This window comes from Mustela nivalis (assembly GCF_964662115.1).
Source record: "Mustela nivalis genome assembly, chromosome: 8".
Taxonomy (NCBI): Eukaryota; Metazoa; Chordata; class Mammalia; order Carnivora; family Mustelidae; genus Mustela; species Mustela nivalis.
The window spans coordinates 117059657-117085624 of NC_139027.1; the positions used below are offsets into that span (position 1 = coordinate 117059657).

General features: G+C 44.3%; 1 protein-coding gene across 6 annotated transcripts; it reads left to right on the plus strand.

Annotated features, from left to right (window-relative positions):
• Nucleotides 1–254: 254 nt before the first annotated feature.
• LOC309871508 (signal-regulatory protein beta-1-like) lies at nt 255–22419 on the plus strand. Of its 6 annotated transcripts, XR_014315313.1 has the most exons (7): nt 255–480; nt 3729–4082; nt 5718–6038; nt 6612–6950; nt 13612–13725; nt 19292–19794; nt 21830–22419. XR_014315313.1 is itself a non-coding variant. In XM_082744596.1 (6 exons), coding segments are annotated over exons 1-6 (1200 nt in total). In that variant the 5' UTR covers nt 255–410; the 3' UTR covers nt 21832–22419. The 6 variants fall into 6 exon arrangements, 5 of the variants coding, with proteins under 5 accessions (XP_082600722.1, XP_082600721.1, XP_082600720.1 ...); XM_082744596.1 differs by lacking the exon at nt 19292–19794; XM_082744595.1 differs by lacking the exon at nt 21830–22419 and having other exon boundaries at nt 19292–19858.
• Nucleotides 22420–25968: the final 3549 nt, after the last annotated feature.

The window sequence follows — 25968 nt, forward strand, 5'->3', positions numbered from 1 at the left end:
TGAAAAACAATCTCAGGGTTTTGAAGGGGCAGGGGGTGGGAGGTCGGGGTACCAGGTGGTGGGCATTATAGAGGGCACGGATTGCATGGAGCACTAGGTGTGGTGCAAAAATAATGAATACTGTTATGCTGAAAATAAATAGATTCAAATAAAGAAAACACACACACACACACACACACACACAGAACCCAAAATGGAAGAAGAGGTCCCTAACACCATGTGAGGCCTCTCTGCCCAAAGTCTGTTTCACAATCCAGAAGCAGATCGCTGCCTCACAGCTGTGTCACTGCATTATAGATGCTTCCTTCCTCTTCCATCACGAGAGGGGCGGGCTGTTCCTCCCCACAGAACAGAGGCCCCATCGCCCTAGCACACACATTTGCAGTGAGCAGGACCCTCAGGCCTCCACAATGTGGGCCCCTGCCTCCGGACCCTGCCCTCCTCCTCATCTGCTGCTGGCTCTGCTGTGGGGACTCACAGGTGAGCATTGCCTTGAGGGAGACTCCCCTTTCCCTACCTCCTCAATCTCTCTTTGCCCGTGGGCATTTAGGGCCTCCACATAAACACAGGTGTGCTACTCACACCCTCCACAGAAAGCCAAGGACTGGATCTCATCTGAGCTTGAAATCAGGGATCTGAGCATTTCTTCTGGGGATCCATCACTTGTAGCTGGTTATCACCGGCAACCAAAGAATCAATGCTTCAGTGGGTAACAATGACAGCTTTGTGCATGTTCATTGATCTAATCTTCACAACATCCCTGCCTGAAATCTATGACTATACTCCTGATCGCAGATGGGGAAACCAAGGCAGAGAGAGCCACCAGCCCAGAGTCACCTACTAAAGTACCTGGAGCAGCTGGGGTTCATGTCCAACCCAGTGAGCTCCACAGTTCACCCTGTTAACCATGTTATTCTGCCTGGTTCCTCAGTGGAGGCCAAGTGCAGAAACATCAGAAACACAGAGAGGCAAACAGTAGAAGAGCCATCACACAGCACACGCAGAGGTGTTCAGAGTTCCACTGTGCTGTGTGTATTCTTAAACTCTTGTTGATTATGTGCTGCATGTTTTCAAGGTGCCAAAATTATTACTGAAGTTTAACATATACTATAATTTCATTTAATCCTCAAAACAATCAATATACTAGCATGCTGGGCCACACTGTACATACACAGGGAATGCATTTACCTCTTTGTGTGTGCGTACATGCATGTGTGCATAGGAATGGGCATAGGGAAAGGTCCACATGTGTCTGTGTGCACACACATGGGATTTTTAAAAACACTTAAAACACTTTGCTTTTTCTCCTCATAATAATTTCACTTCTGCGTGAAATGCACATTGGACAGATGTTTGGTTCCCTATCTCTGAGCTACTCATCCTCCTTTTTAATTCTCTAAACCTACCTCTCACCCCTCACCAAGCTCTCAAGTTAAACAAACTTCTCTCTTGGTAAAATGAGTAGAACCTTGTGCATTACTACGTTGGAAATGCCTCCATGCTGGATTCAAGTGGTTGAGGAAAGAACAGTCACAAATTCAGAGACTCCTGCCTGTGTGATCTGCATCTGTAATTATATACATTTTCCTATCCCAATCCCAATTATCTGGTATCCACTGATGCCTCCATGCCTCCGGAAATCTCCTGAGTGATAACCTTCTAAATTCCTGAGCACTCACCATGTGCCACACACACACCTGGAAATACCTATGTGTATTACGTAATGCAATCTTTGTATCCAAAGTAGACATTCCTATCACTTCTACCTTGGAGATAAGAAAAGAAGACACAGGAAAGGCCAAGGTCACTGAGTATAAGTGGGAGGGCTAGGATTTGAACCTAGGCAGTCCGATTCTAGATCTCACAGGTCTAATCATTGCTCTTTTCAAACCCTATGACCCCACATCCATCCCATGATATTTCTGCAGATCTTCCAATCAGTGTGGGGAAGGGAGTGGTGTGGTGAAGAACGTTTGCGGTTTGCTTCTTTCAAGTGCTTCTGTATTCTGGGTATATGCAAGTGTTTATTTCCTCCAAGTCATCTATGTGGGAAACTCAGGTTCTGATATACAGTCCTGAGAAATTCTTTGCTGAAAATAGAGTTCCTGGTATCAGAAAGGGGTCAAAGGGGTCACATTGGGCACTTACACATTATACAAATATTAACTATATATCTACTAGGTGATAAGAACAGTTATATTAATGTAGGGCATATTGATGAATAAAAGAGGCAAAGTAGTTGCCCTCGTAGAAGTTGTATCATAGTGGAGGGAAGGACAGGAAACTATAGATGAAATAAATCAGTAAGTAACAGAATACAGAAAGTGAGGAGCGTTAAGGGAAAAAAACAGGACAGTACAGCTGGATATGACAATTGGAGAATGCTAGGGTGGGATGTACTTAAACAGGTAGCCTGGAGCAAAGATTGTAAGAAGGCGGGGGAGTGAGCCATGTGATTTTCTGGGGGAAGAGGTTTCCCAAATAGCATGGGAACAGCATGAGAGCAGAATCCTCTTGCTCTGTTCAAGGATTTGGGGTTCTATTCTGAAAGAAATGGTACCTATGTAAGGTTTTGAAGACAGAAGTGACACAATCTGACATGAGTTTCATTCTAACATTTGGTTGAGAATGGAGTGCCACAGGACATAGAGAGAAGCATCTAGAGCCCTCAAGAGCTCAGTGCATCCATGAGAACAAGGAAAAGTGGTTTGCAGCAAGACAGCAGCCAGCAGAGAAAAGGGGAAGAGGTCAGACTGTGGGTGCCTGCAGTAGGGGAGCCATTAGGATGTCCTGGTGCATAAGAATTGAGGTGGGAAGGAAAGGTACCCAAGGGTCGGGACAATAAGCATCGAGGAAAATAAAGGTGCCTCTGCTGGGATGTGCAAAGGTGTGTGGGAAACTGAGTTCAGTTTAGGACATGTTAGCTGTGAGAGGTTTACTCCTAGCTAAGAAAAAGGTCGAATGGTGTTTGAACCTAAGTGCATAGCTCAGAGGCAAGGCCTGGGCCAGAAATAGTAATAAGAGGATTATAGATACACAAATGGTAGCTATTTCACCTTTCCTTGGCTCCTGGTGACCATCTGATCCTCTTCCCTCTCCTCTTCCATTTTCCCTCCATGTCTCCCTCCATGGTGCATTCCTGTTACTTTCCATTATTCTCCTAGCAGTTCAGTGTCCTGACCCCAGTCTTCTCCAGACTTGAAACCAAAGTACGTATTGTTCTTGGCACACCTAGGACCTGCCTGTAATACCTGTCCTCCTTAAGAGGCATGCTTGGTTGCAAATACCGCTAAGTGCATGGGTTTTACCAACTCACATGTTGCAAGGTTGAACCACAAATTTCCTCCCTGAGGAGAAGGAAAGAAATGGAAAAGAACAATTTTGTATGATGCACCAGCAGCCTGCTTCTCTGATTTCTGTCGCTGCCCAGTTTTGAAGACACTTAACGTAAGAAGGAAAGAGTTTCTGTTTCTTGATGTCTCCAGAGACTAGCTAGTCACCAAGGCAGGAAATCCAGCTGCGAATTCAAACCTGCTCTGTGACACATCACTGAGCCTCTCTGTGTCTTTGTTTCGTTTCCTCAGTTGTGATGGAGTGTCTCAATACAGGCTCCGGGGGAGGGCCACTCCTGGTGCGCACTTGGTCAGGGAGCTGTTGTGCGTAAACTCGTGAGGAGACACGCAGGATCACAGCAGGATGAGTAGACCACTGCTCTGTTTTCCCTCCAGGTGTGGCCGGTGAGGCGGGGCTGCAGGTGATCCAGCCTGACAAGTCAGTGTCTGTCGCAGCCGGACAGACAGCCACTCTGCGCTGCACCATGACCTCCCTGAGCCCCATAGGGACAGTTCAGTGGTTCAGGGGGACAGGGCCAGGCCGGGAGTTAATCTTCAGTTACAAAGGAGGCCACTTTCCCCGAGTAACAAATGCTTCAGACACCACAAGGAGAAACAACATGGACTTTTCCATCCGCATCAGTAACATCACCCCAGCAGACACTGGAACCTACTACTGTGTGAAGTTCCAGAGAGGGACCCCTGATGTGGAGTTTAAGTCTGGACCAGGCACCCAGGTCACTGTGAGTGGTGAGTACGGCCTGGGCTTCATTTGTCCTGTGGTTGTGACAACAAGCCAATAAGAATGCCCTCCATTATCTGACCAACAGCTAAGAATCAGGCATTGCGGTGGGTGTCCCCAACTTTAGAAATCCCAACAACACTGGGCGTTCCATTCCTGGCTCTGCAGACTAAGGATGACTGGGAGGCACATCCTGGAGGGCGTTCAGCTCTGTGAGCGAGAGTTCATATTCTAGACTCAGTTGTCGGGACCCCACATCTTCCATCTGGTGTTTGTCCAGTCAACATGTCTGAACACCTGGAGGGACCCCTCCACATAACCACTTGCAGTGAGAAAGTCAGATGGAAAAGGAGGGTGGCTGTCACTGTCAGGCTGGAGAAGGTGGGACATTTGCTCTGTTGTGAATGAAACAGCTGGAGGCCACAGGAAGTCCCCCTGGGATGCAATGACCAGTAAGGAGCAGTCCCATTGTAACAGGACCAAAGGAGCTTGGCTCCTTGGTGAGGGACAGACAAAGACCATCCCGGGGAAGTTTCCTCACAAATCTGTCTTTATTTTACAGGTAAGGGATCACAGGGAATTATTTCCAAAGCCATGATGCAGAACAGGGGCAAGTAGGCTCTCTGTATTAGGGCTGGAGAAGAATATTCAGAGGGAGATTTTTACACAGTAATGAGACTGAGGTTACTGTCAGCCACTTTCTTCTTCTTCTTCTTCTTCTTCTTCTTCTTCTTCTTCTTCTTCTTCTTCTTCTTCTTCTTCTTTTTTTTTTTTTGATGAGAACTTTTAGGATCTTCTTTCTTTTCTTTTTTATTTTTGGGTTTTTTTTTATTATTATTTTTGCACCACACCCAGTGCTCCATGCAATCCGTGCCCTCTATAATACCCACCACCTGGTACCCCGACCTCCCACCTCCCGCCCCTTCAAAACCCTCAGATTGTTTTTCAGGGTCCATAGTCTCTCATGGTTCACCTCTCCTTCCAATTTCCCCCAACTCCCTTCTCCTCTCTAATTCCCCATGTCCTCCATGCTATTTGTTATGCTCCACAAATAAGTGAAACCATGTGATAATTGACTCATTCTGCTTGACTTTCTGATTCATCTGCTCTTTTCCATCTCCATTTCCAGTGAGAAATTCCAAGCAAAACTGCTTACATTCCCTAACTCGCCCCTCCCTGCAACCCCAGAAGGAGAAATCTCTCCTATCCCATGTCACAGAGGAGGAGCCATGCTTTGCCACAGCCCCACTAGTGTTCAGCTGGCCAGCTGGTTGCGGCTTTCTTGGGGGTCCCCTGCCCCCTGCGTTGACTGCTGCACATGCTCTCTGACCTCGGTGAAATTTCCAGGAAGGCAGCTAGGAGCAGTTGATGCCAACACTCAGACCCATCAGAAACGTCCTTCTTGTGCCCAGATTGGTGGGAAGTCACCTGGCATGGAAGAAAAAGGGGCCTAGAACTGCACCTGGGCCCTGCCTCCGACTCAGTGTTGAGCTATGGTATTTAATGCCTTCCTCTGTGTGAAGAGGAGAACACCGCCCTCCGCACACTCTCAGAAGAACAGCAGGTTCTCCACAGCACCTCACACATATCCTGAATGCTGAGGACCATAGTCATGATGACTGTTCAAAAATGTTCTTTTGTAGCCAAACCATCTCCCCCAATGGTGTCGGGCCCCACGGCCAGGGCCTCTCCGGAGCAGACAGTGAACTTCACCTGCAAGTCCCATGGCTTCTTTCCCAGAAACATCACCCTGAGATGGTTCAGAAACGGGAATGAGCTGGCAGCCTCCCAGACCAGCGTGGACCCAGAGGGAGACAGAACGTCCTACAGCATCTCCAGCACAACCAGACTGGTGCTGGCCCTGGGGGATGTTCACTCCCAGGTCATCTGCGAGGTGACCCACGTGACCCTGCAGGGGGGCCCTCCTCTTCGTGGGACTGCCAACCTGTCTGAGGTCCTCCGAGGTAGATGCCCCTCCTCCCCAGCCCCAGCCTGGGTCTGGCCCCCAAGCCCCTGAGCTTGCCCCTCCCCTGCTTCCTGCCCCAGGCCCTCCATTTCCTGGATCTGACCCCTGGCAGACCCTCCAGGTTACCTGCACCTAGATGTGCCGTCCCCTCCTACTGTTTCCATGGCTGCTGGGTGGTGAACACCTACCATGTGCCAATTACTGCGCTCGGTTGTATCCCTTACTTTACCGTAGCAATTCCAATTATTGAGCACCTGCTGTACTTTATGCCACAGTGTGCTTGGTGGGGTCATTTGTTTTGCTACAGTTATTCTATTCCAACTGTATGCATGGGGATGAGAATCTTGATTTCAGTCAGTCTTAGCCTATGAGGAGCCATCATTCCTTGAGCACCTACTGTGTGCTGGGCACTGTGCTTAGGGATTTCATTCATATGCAAACACTACCCTCAGTGTTTGAGCACCAGCTGCATGCCTAGCCCTGTTCTGGGTGACTCTCTTGCTGTGTGGGGGGGAGATAACTGTTCCTGTCTGTTCCATAAGGTGAGAGTTTCTGCCCTGTGCTGTTTCAGTTCCACCCACCTTGGAGGTTTCCCAGCAGCCCGTGTCAGGGGACCAGGTGAAGGTCACTTGCCAAGTGAAGAAGTTCTACCCCCAGCGCCTCCAGCTGACCTGGTTAGAGAATGGCAACGTGTCCCGAACAGAAATGGCCTCAAGGGCCTCGAACCTCGTAGAGAACAAGGATGGGACCTTTAACTGGACAAGCTGGCTCCTGGTGAACTCATCTGCCCACAGGGAAGGCATTGTGTTCACCTGCCTGGTGCAGCATGACGGGCAGCCCGCGGTCACCAGAAACCATACCCTTGTGGCCTCAGCCCACCAGAAGGACCAGGAAACCCATAAAACCCAGGGTGAGACCTCAGTGATCCTATTTCATGTGTCCTGCTCCCTGTTCCTTCACCTGACAATGATTAAGTCACTATGCCTGGCCAGACACCCCGTCCCCCTGTTATTTCGCACCTGGCATGATCTCTATCCATTCTATGCTTTTCCATCATCATGGCAGAAAATGTCTGCACTTTGCACTCTGAAATTCCAAAGGGACCTTCAGGACCTGGAGTTTTGAGTCTTGACCAGGATCCCGGGTGACCATGTGTGGTCACACCTGGGGTCTCCTCTCTCCCTTTATTTGTGACAGCAGATCAGCAATAGTCATGGTTGCTCACAGTACATTTACATTATGCCAATGACAACTCATTTCTGGTCTCCTTTCCTGCTTAACCAACCCTGTGACTGGGAATTTTACAGAAGGGACTCAGGGAACAATGAGGACAGATGATGAACATTTTCTGCCCTTAGTACAGCTGATGAGCTAAGCTAGTCGAGGGAAACCTGAGTCCCTGAAGATGGACCAGCAACCTGTGCAAAAAAAGTGGGGGATTAATTATAGCAGGGGAGCATTGTCCCAAAGAACTATGGAGTCCCCTTTCTACAACTAACGCATTCCTTATTTCTCTCTTGTGTAACATCAGGAAGAGGTCAAGCCAGTTTTCCAGGAGTCTTTGTTCCAGAAGATCTTTCAAAGGTCCATGTTCCTTCTAAGGTGCCCAATGACAGTATTCTGAGTCAACACTGGGCCACCAAGTGTTCATGTCACTGTTGGCCAGTTGACTAGAGATAGGAAGGAGAAAAGGAACAATTTCCCTTAAAATTGGGAATAGAGGTATGCAGAAGTTGCCTAATTGTGTCCACTAATGACTTAGTCATGGATCCACATCCAGCTCCAAATGGAGTCCACACTTGTGTGGTCATGTGATTAATGACATGGTTCTTTCTATAAAACCAATACTATCACACGCTTAGTAAAATTAACAATAATTCCAGTATCATCTAAAATGGAGTATACATTCCAATTTTCCAAAGCTCCTTCTATTAACTTTATTTTATGGACCTAACTTGGTTTTAATTCACCTGTAAATGTTTAAAAGAATTTTCATGTGAAATACCAGGGTCCCCATGATTTTTTTCCAATTTTTAAAATTTATTTCACAGAGAGAGAGAGATCACAAGTAGGCAGAGAGGCAGAGAGAGAGAGAGAGAGAGAGGTGGAAGAAAGCTCCCTGCTTAGCACTGAGCCCAATGTAGGATTCCATCGCAGGACCATGGGTTCATGACCTGAGCCGAAGGCAGAGGTTTAACCCACTGAGCCACCCAGACGCCCGATTTTTTTATTTCTGAATAGAATCTGAATATCTGGGGCTAATCAAATTCTTCATTTCATATTGGATGCTTGTGGTAGGCTGTGCTTTTGAGAAATGTGGTCTTTTTCTCTGTGTTGTCAAATTTCTGCACATAGATCTTTTTATAGTATTACCTAGTAATCCTTGTGATGTCTGTAGGGTATCCCGTTTCATCCCTGATATTGGAAATGTGTCAATTCTCTCTCTTTTTTTTTTTTCATTGTCACAACGGCTAGAGGTTTTTCAAATTTATCAGTCTTCTCAAAGAACTCACGTTCATTTCAGTGATATTCTCTATTGTTTGTTGTTAATCTCTTTACTTTTTCTCCTCTTTCTTTATTTCCTTCTCTTGTTTTGGGCTTATTTTGCTCCTCCTCATTTTTTTTTTTTTTTTTTTTGGAATGGGAAAAATATTATCAAGTCTAGACTATTCTTTGTTCAAGGAGGCCACACCTGGGCCTCCTCTGGTCTTGGGAAATTGGGAGTGTGGACCCAGGATACCTGGTGTAGGTTCCTCCTCCAGAATGGAAGCAACTAGCCCAGTTGCCTTCCTCTTCCACTTTTCAGAGCCCTCCATGGATGGACCTCACATGAGTTCCAGGGGGCAGGCTTCTACTGAGCCAGGAGAGGTGGGAGAGATAGATGAGTCCGTACCATCTCCTGCCCTTTCCTGCGCTTGCGTTTGGTGGAGGTGGCAGGGGAATGGCATAAGGGGATGTGCATTTGGACGTGGAGATTTTTCTCTTTTGTCTCCAGAGATTCTGCAGTTTGGGCATTGCTCTTCAAGGACTACCGAGAGCCAGTTTTCCATAGAATTTATTACTGTCCTTTTGTTGTTTTTCCTTTGGGTTGAGAGGCTATATTTGAAGATGAGTAGTTAAGCCTCTGTCTTGTACTCAGCAGCACATTAAAAAGTGCCCAGAGGGCTTTGAAAGTCTTGGGCCCAGTGTCCCTATCCCACATCTTGGTATCCATCTCCCGTAATTCCCCATCAGGGCCCTACTCCAGCACAGTAAGTGCAGTGTAGCTGAGAATTCAGTCCGCTCTGTAGCACTGATACTCTTATGTTTATGTTGGACCCAACTGTGTCCTCAGCTTTTTCTGTCCTCCAGCTCTAGGAGGTAAGAGTCTGCAGTGTTACTCAGAAGTCCCCAGACATTCACACATAACCTTTCACATGTGATCAGTCTTCGCTTTGCACTTTCTCCGAATGGTTGATGCCCTGCAACAGCCACCCAACCCGTAGTTCTTGTAATTATCACATCATTTCCAGAATGTTAGGATACTCCCTGCTTCTGCTTACACCAGCCCAGGTCAACGTGGTGAGGCTTCAGCAGTGACAAGGGCAGGGCAAGCCGACACCTACCCTGCTCTACCTCCCACAGGGCTGGGGGCCTCATGACCAGCTGGCAGAAAGAGACCCCAGTCCAAATGGGCCCATTAGAGTTGGCTTTCCAGGCCCCAACCAGATAAACTCCACACATCAGGTGACCCATGGAGGGAGACTCTCGGATGATATGAGAAGAGAGAAAGCTCACTGTGGGGTTGCTGCCTGATCCTGCGTGTGAGAGTGAAGGAGGCAGGACTGGCAGAGGGAGATGTTGACACAATTCAGGACGGCAAGACTCAGCCAGACAGAGGGCAAGCAAGCTGCCTGCTCTTCGTGAGTTGTTTTAAATGGAGAGGAATTGTTTAGCCTCTGTACCCCCACTTTCTCAAGGCTTCTCCTGCTGGCTCCCCTCTAGAAACGGGTACAAACATGGCCAATAAAGCTCTTTCAACTCAGAAAATGTCCAGGGGCCCCAAAGCAGAGAACTGACATCCTCTAACATGCCAGGGGCAAATATGCTGAGGACCTACTCCTTTTAAGATTGCTCTATATATTTCAAAAAATATTTGGATTTTTAAAACTCAAATATAAAATAAAAAATGGGTCATTGTATAAAGTCAAAAAATTGGAAGCTGAGTTTGAGGAGTTCATTATAGATCCTGGATCTCAACCTTTTGTCTGTACTGTCATTTGCAAATATCTTCTCTCATTCTGTGGGTTGCCTCTTCGTTTTTTTGACTGTTTCCTTTGCTGTGCAGAAGCTTTTGATTTTGATGAAGTCCCAAAAGTTTATTTTCGCTTTTGTTTCCTTTGCCTTTGGAGACATATCTTGAAAGAAGTTGCTACGGCTGATATCGAAGAGATTACTGCCTATGTTCTTCTCTAGGATTCCGATGGATTCCTGTCTCACACTGAGGTCTTTTATCCATTTTGAGTTTATCTTTGTGTATGGTGTAAGAGAATGGTCAAGTTCATCTTTGTGTATGGTGTAAGAGAATGGTCGAGTTTCGTTCTTCTACATATAGCTTCCCAGTTTTCCCAGCACCATTTATTGAAGAGACTGTCTTTTTTCCACTGTATATTTTATCCTGTTTTGTCGAATATTAATTGACCGTAGAGTTGAGGGTCCATATCTGGGCTCTCTACTCTGTTCCACTGGTCTATGTGTCTGTTTTTATGCCAGTGCCATGCTGTCTTGGTGATCACAGCTTTGTAGTAAAGCTTGAAATCAGGTAACGTGATGCCCCCAGTTTTATTTTTGTTTTTCAACATTTCCTTAGTGATTCGGGGTCTCTTCTGATTCCATACAAATTTTTGGATTATTTGCTCCAGCTCTTTGAAGAATACCAGTGGAATTTTGCTCTAGGCAGTATACACATTGTCACAATGTTTATTCTTCCGACCCAAGAGCATGGAATGGTCTTCCATCTTTTTGTGTCTTCTTCGATTTCTTTCATGAGTGTTCTATAGTTCCTCAACTAAGATCTTTACCTCTTTGGTTAGGTTTATTCCCAGGTATCTTATGGTTCTTGGTGCTATAGGAAATGGAATCGATTCTCTAATTTCCCTTTCTGTATTTTCATTATTAGTGTATAAGAAAGCCACTGATTTCTGCACATTGACTTTGTATCCTGCCACGTTGATGAATTGCTGTATTTGTTCTAGTAGTTTGGAGGTGGAGTCTTTTGGGTTTTCCATATGAAGTATCATGTCATCTGTGAAGAGAGAGAGTTTGATTTCTTCGTTGCCAATTTGGATACCTTTTATTCCTCTTTGTTGTCTGATTGCTATTGCTAGGACTTCTAATACTATGTTGAACAAGAGTGGTGAAAGTGGGCATCCTTGTCGTGTTCCTGATCTCAACGGGAAGGCTGCAAGCTTTTTCCCATTGAGGATGATATTTGCTGTGGGTCTTTCATAAAGAGATTTGATGAGGTTCAGGAATGTTCCCTCTATCCCTATATTTTGAAGTGTTCTAATCAGGAACAGATGCTGGATTTTGTCAAATGCTTTTTCTGCATCAATTGAGAGGACCATGAACTCCTCAAACTCAACACACACAAAACAGACAATCATATCAAAAAATGGGCAGAAAATATGAACAGACACTTCTCCAATGAAGACATACAAGTGGCTATCAGACACATGAAAAAAATGTTCAACATCACTAGCCCTCAGGGAGATTCAAATTAAAACCACATTGAGATATCACCTTACACCAGTTAGAATGGCCAAAATTAACAAGAAAGGAAACAACATGTGTTGGAGAGGATGTGGAGAAAGGGGAACCTCCTTCCACTGTTGGTGGGAATGCAAGTTGGTGCAGCCTCTTTGGAGAACAGTGTGGAGATTCCTCAAGAAATTAAAAATAGAACTTCCCTATGACCCTGCAATTGCACTCCTGGGTATTTACGCCAAAGATACAGATGTCGTGAAAAGAAGGGCCATCAGTACCTCAATGTTTATAGCAGCAATGGCCACGGTCACGAAAATATGGAAAGAACCAAGATGCCCTTCAATGGACGAATGGATAAGGAAGATGTGGTCCATATACACTATGGAGTATTATGCCTCCATCAGAAAGGATGAATACCCAACTTTTGTAGCAACATGGACGGGACTGGAAGAGATTATGCTGAGTGAAATAAGTCAAGCAGAGAGAGTCAATTATCATGTGGTTTTACTTATTTGTGGAGCATAACAAATAACATGGAGGACAAGAGGTATTAGAGAGGAGAAGGGAGTTAGGGTAAATTGGAAGGGGAATTGAATCATGAGAGACTATGGACTCTGAAAAACAATCTGAGGGGTTTGAAGTGTCGGGGGGGTGGGAGGTCGGGGTTCCAGGTGGTGGGTATTATAGAGGGCACGGATTGCATGGAGCACTGGGTGTGGTTAAAAAAAAATAATGAATACTGTTATGCTGAAAATAAATAAATTAATAAAAATAAAAAAAAAGGGATACTCATCACATTATCCCTAAAATATCAAATGTTAGCTAGTATTTCACTTCCCAAGCTCTTTATTTTGAGTACTAAAGCAATCAAGACAGCATTTTAAACTTTTTGACTCAAAGACTCTTTTCACAGTTCCATATAATAACCAGAAACCTGCTAGGAATTTACAAAATCATTTAAATTTTTTCATATTACCTAGGTAAACAATGGAATAAATAATTTTTAAAATATTTTGTAACAGTTTTAAGTTTTATAAATTTTATCATTATGTAAAATTAAAAATTTAGAATATAAAAAAATATTGGAAGCTGTTCTTTCAGATCAACAGTCTATGTCCAAGAGACAGACGTCAGCCGACAGTGGCAGTGGGGTTCAGGTGGTCTGATGGTGTTTGAAACTCTCCTGAGCATTAGACCCCATTTCCTTGATTTCCCAGGATATTAGACCCAGCAGGTCTCCTGAGGTCAGGTTATCCTGAGGACCCCCTCCTCACCTCTGTACATGGGAGTCGTCAAACCATGTGCATGGAGCAAAGCAGTGCAGCCTTATCCCCAACTGACCGTGACATCTGTTCTCACTCCACTTGAGGCCAAGAAGACATTTGACCCTATGGCCCAGAGAGTTTGGCTTTGTCCTGGGCCAAAGACAAGGTCTCAGAGTCATCCTGCAGGCCAGCAGTGAGGGGGTTCCCTGGGTCTTATCCACCTCATCTGCCCACCATCTGTAAACTAGGAGCCTGTTGGCTCATCAGAAAGAGGCTGTGTGACCTGCCCCACTGGGTGTGAGAACCAATTCAGTAAACCAAACTTACCCATTCCTGAGTGCTCGTTCTCCCCACCTCTTCCCTCAAGAAGGACACCTGGAAGTGTGAAAAGGGTGACTGAGGTGAGGAATGTCTTACCCCGAATTCTGCCTTGAGCAGGGGAAGAATTCATGAGTCTCAGAGTGCTGATAAGACTGAGTCACTTCAGATTAAGTAGAGGACCTTGGTAATGGACTCCAAGGTGCCCCCCTCTGATGGTGCCTCCTATCCCTTCTTTTCCAGAGTCAAGGCCATCTACTCCCATCCTGATAGCTGTCACCCTGGGCCCGAAGCTGCTGCTGCTGCTGCTCATCACTATCTCTGCCATCTATGTCTACAAGAAGGGAGCGCCCAATTGTAAGTTGTGGGTCAGGGAGGGCCGGCCATGGTTAGTCCCAGAAAGAGCCAGGTCAGGAAGAGGGACAGCTCACAGGTCACACAGGGTCAGTGCCCACCTGCAGTAAAGAACATGTGACACACCTTCCTTGATACCCTTGGGAGTCTCAGGGTTCCAATTCCCTGAGGTGTTGGGGGAGGGGGCATTTAGCCTATAAAATGTGGGCAGGGTCAAAGGCTATCAAAGAGTGTGGACAGAGTCCTAGGGATTCTGGGACGGAAGTGGGCAGAGAGGCTGAATGAGAGGCAGCTGGGTGGGAGGATCCCTTGGAAACCATCACTAGATAACGAAGAACTGGGTCTCCTTTGGGCACAAGATTTCTCCATTTAGAGGAATGCTGACAGGTGCCAGAGGGCTGCTCTCAGGAATTTTTCCAATCTGATCCTCTGTGGGACATACTGGAGGTGATGGAGGTGATGGAGAGAGGGGATCAAGCCCTAAGGGAGGAAGGGAGGAAGGCTAAAGTGGCAGAGTCCTTTATCAGGGGCTGCCTGTCCTTTCACAACAGGTGTCCCAGGAGGAAAATAGCACCGAGGACATAAGAGACACATGGGGAATATTTCTTGAATGTTGAGCCTATAATCAACTGTGAACATGGGCCCCACAACTTCTCCCTTCCTCTCCTACTACATGTCACCCTCAGTCTCTGCTGCCTCCTTCCTTCCTTGAGGGGCCCAGTTAAAGAAAAGGAACAACTAAAAGCTTCCCAACTCTGCCCCAAATGCCTTCTTCTTCCAGAGACCACCTTCTCACAGTCCCTTCTGCTCCTTCTCACAATCCTTGATGCCCTCAGAGCTGGGTCTTCATACCAGGTCCTCAGAGGGGCCATAGGAAATTTCTCTGGGGACTGATGCATGGGTATGTGCCTGAGTATGGGTATGTCACACCTACACTTACCAGGTGTCTATCATTCATCTTCTGGGGACTATGGCCATGAACTACATGCTCATGTCCATGTTGGGGGTTATTTATTCCAACCCCTAGACATTCTAGCCTTAGTGAGGTTCTTCACTGGGTCTTAAATAAGATGAATCTCATCCTGGTTTGAATAAGAGAAATGATTCTCTTTCCCTTTGCCTACATGTCCTACTCCTCAGTCCCAGGGACAAAATGCCCTCTTCCCTGTGATGGGAACACTAGCTCTTCTGTCCCCTTCTTTCTTCCCAGCCCCACTGCTCATGAACATAAGGTGGCAGTCCAGAAGTCTGGAGCCATCCTTGATTTTCTTACTTTATATGCCATATTCAATTCTGCCTTCAGAATGCTGTGTGCAGTGGCAATATGGTAAATGTGAAGTAATCTACTCAGGGAAAGGAAAAGAAGCCTGATTTGTAGTACTTGTGGACTTTGTGTTGTCAACACTCCTGATGTGATCAACGCAAGCTAACAGTGTTTAACAACTTGCTTATAAAATTCCTGAGAAGCTCTCAGGTGTGAGTGCAAGCCTCCTCCCCAAACCAGTGAGCTATACCCAGAATCTGTACACTGCTAACCCCAAGGCTGCTCCCTGGTCCTGGCCACCAGCACACCTTCCTGGACCATTCTTCATCTCTTACAGGCTCTCCAGGTTCAGCTACAGTGATTCCGTGGCAATGGAAGTCAAACTGTGTCTTTCCTCTGCTTCTTCCCCTAAAGATCTGCATGACACTCTCTCCCTCTTTGAAGCTCTTTTTAAACGTCACTTTATTAAAAAGTCCCTTCCATAAACCACCCTGTATAAAATATCAGTTCCTTTCTCTCACTCTGTGTTCCCACAGCTCATAACCTAATTAAACTACAGAGGGAACATCTGACAAATACAGTCCAGCCACATGATCATGAGTTCACCAATACTCATAAGCCACGGCCACAGTGTGCTCTCTGATATATTGTGATGAAAACAACACTTTTCCTCTGTGACCTTCCTCCCCAAAACCACTCCCCCAGTCTGTGTATGAGAAAAGCATCCGACAAATTGCAATGAGGGACATTCCACCATATACCTGAGCAGCACGCAAAACTGTCAGGCTGTTGCTATCAAGGAAAGTCCAAGAAGCTCTCACAGCTGAAAGGAGCCTAGAGAGACATGACAAGGACATGCAATGTGGTATCCTGCATGGAATTCTAGGACATAAAGGGACATGGAGTGAAAATTAAGGAAATCTCTTCTGGACTAAATAGTTGTATCTCTCAAATGCTCATGGGATTTGGAGGTGGGGGACTTTGCAGATAATGAGATCATGAGGGTGGAGTCCTCATGAAGGGGATCATTGCCTTCATGAAAAGAGGCCAGACAGGCAGCTCACTCCATCCACCTGGTGAAAATACAAGTTGTTGGCAGTCTGCAACTTCAAAGAGAGATCTCATCACAACCCTGATCTTGGACTTCCAGCCTCCAGGACTATGAGAAATAAGTTTCTGTTGTTTTGAGGCATCCAGTTTATGCTGTTTTGTTATAGTGGCCCAAGCTAAGACAAAATTAAACTATAGATTTTGGTTAATAACAATGCCCCAATATTGGTTCACTAATTATAACAGATGCAACAAATTACTGTAAAATGCTATAAATAGGGGAAACTGTATGCACCTATATATTGGAAATCTGTGTGATTGTCTCAGCTTTTCTCCAAATGTAAAACTGTTCCAAAAATGTAACTCTATTCTAAAAAAAAAAAAAAAGTCAACATCTTGTCCTCAGCTGGATCACTGCCCCTTGGAGGGCAATTCGAGGAAATGTGTGGTAGGGAGATGTCTGCGTTTCTATACCCAGATTTTATCTTACTTCACAGGTCTAAGGTTCCTCTTCCTTTCTCTGTCCTCTGTCCTCTGCTAGAGCTCACTCCAAAGCCTGACACCCAGAGATCCCAGAAGAACCTGCTTCTCAGTCCCGCATGATATTCACTCTAAATGTTTCCAATTAGTGAAGCCCAGGTTAGATCAGGTGGAGTCAGGGAACTCTGCGTGCTTGAAGTAGGGTAGCTTTAAGACCTCAGTGGTGGATGAAGTTAATCTGTGTCCTGTTCCCAATCAAGTTGGGTGGAAAGGGCTCTGCAGAGGGTGGTGGATGCTGTGATACACCAGGCCTGAGGAGATGGCCCTCAGCTGTCATCCCTCTTTGAGATGGCCTCAGCTGAGGAAATCCCCCATGCCCAAGGTCAAGCCTGGGACCTTGCCACATCCAGTGTCTCATCAACATGGGGATGGAGCCCCTTCCATCCTCGAAGACAAAAATTATCACCATCTCCAAAACTCTAACCTTTTTCCACACCATGTCTTTGAGCCTCTATGTCAGCAGGGGTAATCAGCTCACTTTAGGGTACAGGTTGAAATGGCATCTCCTCCTACTTCCCCACTATCTTGTCTGGATCCCCCATCCCTACTCCTGACACTGCTGCTGGCATTTACAGGGGAATGGGTCCTCAGGTGTATCTGCTGGGGACACCCCTATGCCTGTTTTCTGTGCTCTTTTCACCTGTTTACCTAGAATTTCTTGGGGAGAGAATTTTTCTGTCCTCCCCAGCATTTACAGAACTAAATTGGAAGGGTTCCCAGCTCACAATAACTCCCAATGGCTGTGTCTGTCCCACACACTTTTGTTCAGGGAATGGGTGCACGCTAATGGCCACAGGCCTGAGCACAGCACACACATCAGAACTCTCATCCCCCAGCCACTAAGAACAAAGAACCTGTCTTTTCAATTTACTACCATCATAGAGATGCTACCTCTCAAAGAACAACAAATGTTGGAGAACATGAAATTATAAAGCGGGACAAGAATCTACAATGCTTCCATCCAAAGATAATCAATGTTAAAAATTTGTAGTTTTTGTGCTCATGGAATATTGGCCAGAAGTGGTCACTAGAGGTCTCTCTGGGTCAGTGATGGAAGCTGAATCCTGCAGGCTCTCCAGAGAACTATGAATTTCTGTCTCTACTTGCTGAAAATGTTAAATGAGCTGTGGAGTCTCTTCCCCAAGGCCATTGGTCCAAATACCTAGAATAGCCAACTCAAGATTGATACCATTGGATTATAAGACTTCCAAGAAAGCTACAGTAATTGAAACAGTGGTATTGGTGAAAGAACTGACACACAGATCAATGCAACAGAATAGAAAGTCCAGAAATACACCCTCATAAATATAGACTGTCTTTGAGAAGGACCAAGACAGTCTTTTCAGCAAATGGTGAAATAAATAAATAAAATCTTAAAAAAAAACATACATAAAACACAAAAGTATAAAATTCCTAGTAGATACCATGGAAGAAAATCTAGATGATCTTTGATTTGGATTGCTTTTTTTTTTAAACATCTATTTATTTATCTGACAGAGAGAGAGAGATCACAAGAAGGCAGAGAGGCAGGCAGAGAGAGAGGATTCCTCCTCCCTGCTGAGCAGAGAGCCCGATGCGGAGCTAGATCCCAGGGCCCTGAGACCATGACCTGAGCCAAAGGCAGAGGCTTTAACCCACTGAGCCACCCAGGGGCCCCTGGATTACTTTTTTTGATAGTATGACTTCTATCTTAAAGCAGTTTTAGGTTCACAATAGAATTGAGCAAAAGGTGCAGAGATTTCCCGTGAGACTCCCATCCCCACACATCACACCTGCTGCTATTATCAGTATCTTCCACCAGAGTGATACATTTATTTAAAATTATGAACCTACACTGAAATGTCATTAGCATTCAAAATCCATAGTTCACATTGTGGTTCACTCTTAGTATTGCATAGTCTAGGGGTTTGATATCAACTTTTATTGTATTTTACGGAGTAGTTTCATTGCCCTGCCTTTTAACCTCCTTCTACTCCTGGCAATCACTGATATATTTACATTCACCACATTTTGCCTTTATCAGAATGTCATATAGTTGGAATCCTGCTGTATGCAGACTTTTCCTTTCAATCAATTCTAAGCATTAAAGTTACCTCCATATCAAGACTTGCTAGCTCATTTTTTTTAGTGCTGGATAATATTCCACTGTCAGGATGTATCACAATTTCTATATCCATTCACCTACTGAAGGTCTTCTTGGATGCCTTCAAGCTTGGCAATTATAACTAACGCTGCTATAAACTGCGAGGAGGAATCTGTTCCAGGCCTCTCTTCTAGCTTCTGGTAGCTTCAGACCATCCTCGAACTGTACATGGCATTCCCCTTTATCTTCACATCATCTTCCCTTGTGTATGACAGCTAAGCTGAGCTGTGCCTAAACTCCTGGTGCACAGAAACTATGAAATAATATGTGTTTTCTTAAACTATTAAGTTTGTGGTAATTTGTTATGCAGCAAGTTCCCCTGTTTACACAGCATCGACTGTGCTCCAGGCCATTCTATCATAATGCACAAGGAAGGTACCCGCCCCCTTTCTGTACATGGGTCCCTTTCCCCTTATCCCATATACCAACGCAATTTTTAATTTTCATCAATTTGTGTCAGTACACGTTGCTAAGAGTATGTAACGAGTCTCCACCTTGAACTAGAACCAGACCCTCACATCATCTTGGACCAAAACAAAGAACATGAGAACTGAAGCCAATTTTCTTTCCAGGAACTTCGGGTCAAGACTTCCAGGTGCCCCAGCCTGAGAGTTCAGTTTCATTCAGAGCAGGAGAGACCTTGACCCTGGACTGCAATGTGTCTGCTCTCTCCCCAGCAGGGCCTGTCTTGTGGTTCTGGGAAAATGGGCAAGAACAGCAATTAATCTACAGGTTCAGTGGAAACCACTGCCACTGAATACACCAAGTAGAAAACACAGAGGTCAATCAAACTCACTCTTCCATCTCATCAGTGAAATATAGCCCAAAGATGTGGGCACCTGTTACTGTATGACGTGAACAAGAGGGCATCTGTAGGTGTCCGGTGCCTCTGTCAGTTCAGTATCTCGCTCTTCATGTTTGGTTCAGCTCATGATCTCAGGGTTGTGAGAATGAGCCCCGGGTCGGGCTCTCTCTCTCCATCTCTAAAATCAATCAATCAATCAATCTTTACAAGTAATAGGGCATCCTGACACGGCATATGGACCTCATCCACGCACCTATGTGTCTGTGAATGGTGAGTACAGCCTGAGAAACTCCATTTCCTTGGCTTGTAAAAATAAAATTTTCAAAACCTGAAACATGTACCAAATCATCACTATACACTGGATACTATGCCCCTTAACCCATGAACACCTTGTAGTTTGGGATTCTGTAGCTGGCCCTTCTAATAGTCATGGACCCTATGCCCCATATTGAATCAAGCCATATTGACAAACCGTGCTCTTCTTTGATGGCACAACCCCCCAAACTGAAACACCAGGCAAAAGAAACTAAAAAATAAAAGGATATTCAGTAGGTAAAGTGCAACCCAAAGTGTGCATTGCATGGTCCAAAAAGTTTGTGAACTGAGCCTAGAAGTCTGATTGGCCTTTCTGAGGTATAGGGACAAACTTGACCTCAAGAATATACATTGTGTCTATTGTAGCCTGTTTTCTGACTCTCTACCCTTCACTCACAGTCCTTGTAGCCACAAGTTAGCTTCTGGATTTGGATGAAATCTCAACATGGGTGTGGTTAGCCGCCAAGCCTACTTGCTCCTAAATCAAAACAAAGGGATCCTCAGGCAGACAGAACCTCTACAAGCCTTCACAATTCTACTCATCCATTTCTAAGTTTAATGTGATTGAGGCCCAGTGGCCGGTCACGAGGGGTCCCCACAGTGCAGTCAGGGACCTGTACTTCACACAGAAAGTCAATGAGTGAGTGTGGTTTCCTACTATGACTTCTGGGGGGCCAGGAGACTAGAAGGAGGGGTCTTGTGTGTCATTCATATCCAGGTCTTGTTTGGAAAAGCTGTCCTGGAAGGGAAGAGTCACTCTCCTGGCACTTACTCTTTCGCTGGTCTGCCCTGGTCTACCCCCCAGCTCTGCTGTTCTCTTATTCTCTGAGATCCACCAGTGTTTTCTTGCCACTCCCTGAATTAATTACATTAAATGCAGTGAGATTAGTGTGTCCATATGTTCTGCTGGGAAAACTAGTCTTCCTCAGTAATGTTCTCTTCAAGTCCAGCTACATTCCATGCCATCCAACTGGCCATGGAAAAGTTACATATTTCCCTCAAGCTGAAAAATATAGTATGGGTGGCTTACCTGCCATTCTCTTGCATTTGACTGTGGTTACTGCAAGGACCACAATCTAGATATGCCTGCCCTTGGTTTAGTGTTAGAACTACGCTGTGTATCTGTACGAAATTTATTGAAATATATAATATTTTATAGTATCTAAATATCTTTCAGATTTTCCTCATTCTGAGCAGATGGCCCATCTTCCAGGAGGCCCCCGGCATCCATGGTGGATTTCCTGCAGTAATTCTCTGCTTTCTCTGGAATATGTCAGTTCCCCCTATAGTGACAGTGTCCCAGTCTTCACTCCCCTTGGACTTGGTGCCTATTAGCTACCATGTGCAGAGATTCTATCCACAGAATGTACATCTCACGTAGGTAGAGAAGTGTCCTATGTTCAAGGGAGCCAAGCAACTCACATCCAAGCAGAATAGCGATGGGACTTACACTTTAGAAAGCTTGAATTTGCTGAATGTGTTGGGGCAGGAGTCCAAGTGGATCCTCACCTATAAGGTGCAGCATAAGGTGTAACCTCCCACCTAAGCCAACCTCTTACTGTCCACAGCAGCCCTCCACATACACGGGTCACTGGAAGCTCAGGTAAGCTCACATCTACTGCTCTGAGCTACTGGGTGTCACCCTTGTCTACTGAGTGGCATGAGGTCTTTAAAGTCACAGAGTCCCATTTGCTGTCTCCTTCTGCCTAGTGGTAAGTCCAGAGATGCCTGCCCTTACATTTGTGGCTTTCCTTCTGGGCTTCAAGGTACTGGTGATGAGTTTCACAGTCACCTACATCTGCAGGTGGCAGAGCTATAACAGATGAGTTGGGGACAGGCCTCTCTCCATAAGGAGAGAGGTCGTGTTCACTATCATAGGCTGATCAGAGGAGTCTAAGATGATGCCACTATTTGACACAGCACATATCAGGGGTGAATCCAGCCTCAAAGAAATGTTGAGAACAGTCTTGTTTTCTCTAAATGTCTGTAGGAGATCTCAGAGACTTCCAGCTGTCATGAATCCTGCAGTGCCCTGGAGTTTGAAGTCTTTTTTGTGATGTCACTTGAATCCTGGGTGTGGGTCCAAGATGTGAAGATGGGATGAAGGTCAAAGCTTTCAGCTCCAAAATTCAGAGAGTGCCCCCATATGCTGTTTCATAGGCCAAGTTTCATAGGACTTACTTTCAGAGTAAGTAACAAAAGTAATACTAAACTTTACTAATGGAGCTGACGAAGGACTGGAAGGCTTTAACTAATGGCACAGAATATTGTGGATGTGTTAGAGTTCATAACTCAGGCAGAGGGGCTGGGTTGTAGTGAATAGGGTTCTTCTTTTTTTTTTATTTCCACCATCAATCTCCTCTTGAGAGGGCCTGCCACATAGAATGTGCCCAAATTTTGCAAAATATTAACATTTTGCCATTGTAATCCTCTGTTTCTTCTAAAAACCCCACTCTAAATTTGCTGTTTATTATTCTCAAATTAGATTTTATTTTATAACATACTATAGGTACTTAAGCAATATGTAGTATTACTTTGCATGTTTCAAATTTTATATAAATGCTGTTATATATATATACAGTATTCTGGAACTTCTATTCTTTTATGCTCAACACAGTTTGTGGGATTTTCATGTTGCTGTACATAGCTCCATTTTGTCAATTTTCCATGACTGTGTAGCTCTCTTATAAGAATATGCTACAACTTAGAAATTCTTCTCAGGATGGTATGAAAGCTCTGTCTGCTCTTTGGGTAATACAACTTTGCAAGAAATATTTCTCTCTGTGTGTCCATGGGCTCACATGGGAGCGTCCCTCCTGCTCCTCTGCTGTGGCCCATGCAGCAACAGTTTTAGTATCCTTTGGGAACTTTTGTAATATAAAAAAAGGATTCAATTTTTTATGAAGTTTTGCTCTTTCTGTTTATCTTTGATCTAGCTTTATTCTTCTGAGCTCTGTGCTTGTGTGTGTTAGAGATGGTAGGAATGTTATTTTTTTTTTCTCCCATTGAGATAAAGTGTCCAGAACTTACTGATTAGACAGCTGCCTTTGCCATAGAGCTGACTACTCCATAAATGTGTGATTCTTTTTGAAGGTCTTATTGCTATTGAACTACTTTTCTATCTCCGTCAAAAGTTCCCTGCCTTGAACATTGGAGTGCATATGGCCCTTCTTTTTACTCTGTATCTTCGGGGTAAATACCAAGTAGTGCAATTGCTGGGTCATAGGGTAGCTCTATTTTCACCTTTTTGAGGAAGCTCCATAATGTTTTCCAAAGTGGTTGCTCCAATTTGGATTCCCACCAACAGTGTAAGAGGGTTCCCCTTTCTCCTCAACCACTCTAGAATTTGTTGTTTCTTATCTGTCAGTTTTGCCATTTTAACTGATGTAAGGCAATATCTCAATGAGGTTTTGATTTGAGCTTCCCCCTGTGCCTAATGATGATGAACATTTTTTTTTATCTGTCTGTTAGCCATTTGTATGTCTTCTTTGGAGAAGTGTCTGTTCATGTCTTATGCCCATTTTTTGACTTGGTTATTTGTTCTCTGGGGGTTGAGTTTGAGAAGTTCTTTATAGATCTCGGATACTAGCCCTTTATCTGTAGTGTCATTTACAAATATCTTCTCCCATTCCGCAGGTTGTCTCTTTTTTTGTTGTTTCCTTTGCTGTGCAGAAACTTTTCATCTTGATGAAGTCCTAAAAGTTTATTTTTGCTCTTGTTTCCCTTGCCTTTGGAGACGTGTCTTGAAAGAAGTTGCTGTGGCTGATGTTGAAGAAGTGACTGCCTCTGTTCGCCTCTAGGATTTTGATGGATTCCTGCCTCATATTGTGGTCTTTCATCCTTTTAGAGTTTATCGTTGATGCTGTTAAGAGAATGACTGAGTTTCATTCTTCTATATATGGCTGTGCAATTTTCCCAGAACCATTTATTAGAAGAGAGTATCTTTTTTCCATTGGATATTTTTTCTTGCTTTGTTGAACATTATTTGACCATGGAGTGATTGCTATTGTTAGGACTTTCAGTACTATGTTGAACAATAGTAGTGAGAGTTGGCATCTTGTCCTGTTCCTGATCTTAAGGGAAAGGTTCTCAGCTTTTCCCATTGAGAATGATATTCACTATAGGCTTTAAATAGATGATTTTTATATAATTGAAGAATGTTTCCTCTATCCCTATATTCTGAAGGTTTTAATCAGGAAAGGATGCTGTATTTTGTCAAATGCTTTTTCTGCATAAATTGAGAGGACTATGTGGTTTTTGTCTCTTCTCTTACTTCTGTGTTCTGTCACATTGATTGATTTGCAGATGTTGAACCACCCTTGCCTCCCAGGGACAAATCCCACCTGGTGGTGATGGATAATCCTTTTAATGTACTGTTGAACTGTATTAGCTAGGATCTTGTTAAGAATCCTGGCAAACTGTGGAAGGAGCCAAGATGCCATTCAACAGACGAATGGGTAAAGAAGATGTAGTCCATATATACAATGGAAAATTACTCAGCCATAAGAAAAGATGAATGCCGAACTTTTGCATCAACAGGGATGGAACTGGAAGAGCTTATGCTAAGCGAAATAAGTCAGACAGAGAAAGACAATTATCATATGCTTTCACTTATTTGTGGAACATAAGGAATAGCATGGAGGACATTAAGGGAAGGAAGGGGAAAATGAAGGAGGTGGAGAATCAGAGGGGGAGACAAACAATGAGAGACTATGGACTCTGGGAATCAAACTGAGGAGAGGCAGATGAGGGGATGGGTTACCCAGTGATAGGTATTAAGGAGGTCATGGATTGCATGTGGCATTTTGTTTGTTAAAGGCAAACAATGGATCATGGTACACTACATCAAAAATGAATGATGTACTATATGGTGACTAACATAATGTAGTAAAAAAAATATTTAAAAAAAAAAAAAACTTCCTCACCGTATAAGTCATGGGGATGTGAGAACAGCCCAGGGGAATAACAGTTCTTGAATAACACAGTGCAGTGACAGAGGGTGATTACACTTACTATGGTGAACATTGCCTAATGAATAGAATTTTCAAATTACTGTGTTGTGCATTTGAAACATACAGCACTGTATGACAACTTTAATAATAAACACTTTAAAAAATATTCTAAAAATAAAACTTGCCTTTGTATGGAAAAAGAAAAAGACCCATGGATAATATGTATTTGACCAAGTGGTTTTTTAAATAATTTTTTATTTTTTATTAACAAAAAAATCATATAATATATTATTAGCACTGGAGGTACAGGTCTGTGAATCACCAGGTTATTCCACTTCATAATACACACCTTTCCCAATGTCCATAACCCCACCACCCTCTCCCTACTCCTGTCCCCCTGGGAGCCCTCAGTTTGTTTTGTAAGATTAAGGGTCTCTTATGGTTTGTCTCCCTCCTGGTCTCATCTTCTTTCATTTTTCTTCTACCCTCCAACCCCCCCAGTTGCTTCTCAACTTCCTCATATGAAGGAGATCACATGATAATTCTCTTTCTCTGATTGACTTACTTCGCTAAGGATAGTACCCCCTACTTCCATCCACGTTGTTGCAAATGGCAAGATTTCATTTCTTTTCATGGGTGCATAGTATTCCATTATATGTATATATATATATATATATATATACATATATATATATATATATGTATATATATATATATATATATATACACTACATCTTCTTTATCCATTCATCTGTTGATGGACATCTAGGTTCTTTCCATAGTTTGGCTATTGTGGACCTTGCTGCTATAAACATTTGGGTGCACATGCCCCTTCTGATCACTACATTTGTGTCTTTAGGGTAAATACCCAGTAGTGCAATTGCTGGATCATAGGGTAGCTCTATTTTCAACTTTTTGAGGAACCTCTATGCTGTTTTCCAGAGTGGTTGCACCAGCTTACATTCCCACCAATAGTGTAGGAGGGTTCCCCTTTCTCCACATCCTTGCCAGTATCTGTCATTTCCTGACTTGTTAATTGTAGCCATTCTCACTGGTGTGAGGTGGTTTTGATTTGTATTTCCCTGATGCCAAGTGATGTGGAGCACTTTTTCATGTGTCTGTTGGCCATCTGGATGTCTTCTTTGCAGAAATGTCTGTTCATGTCCTCTGCCCATTT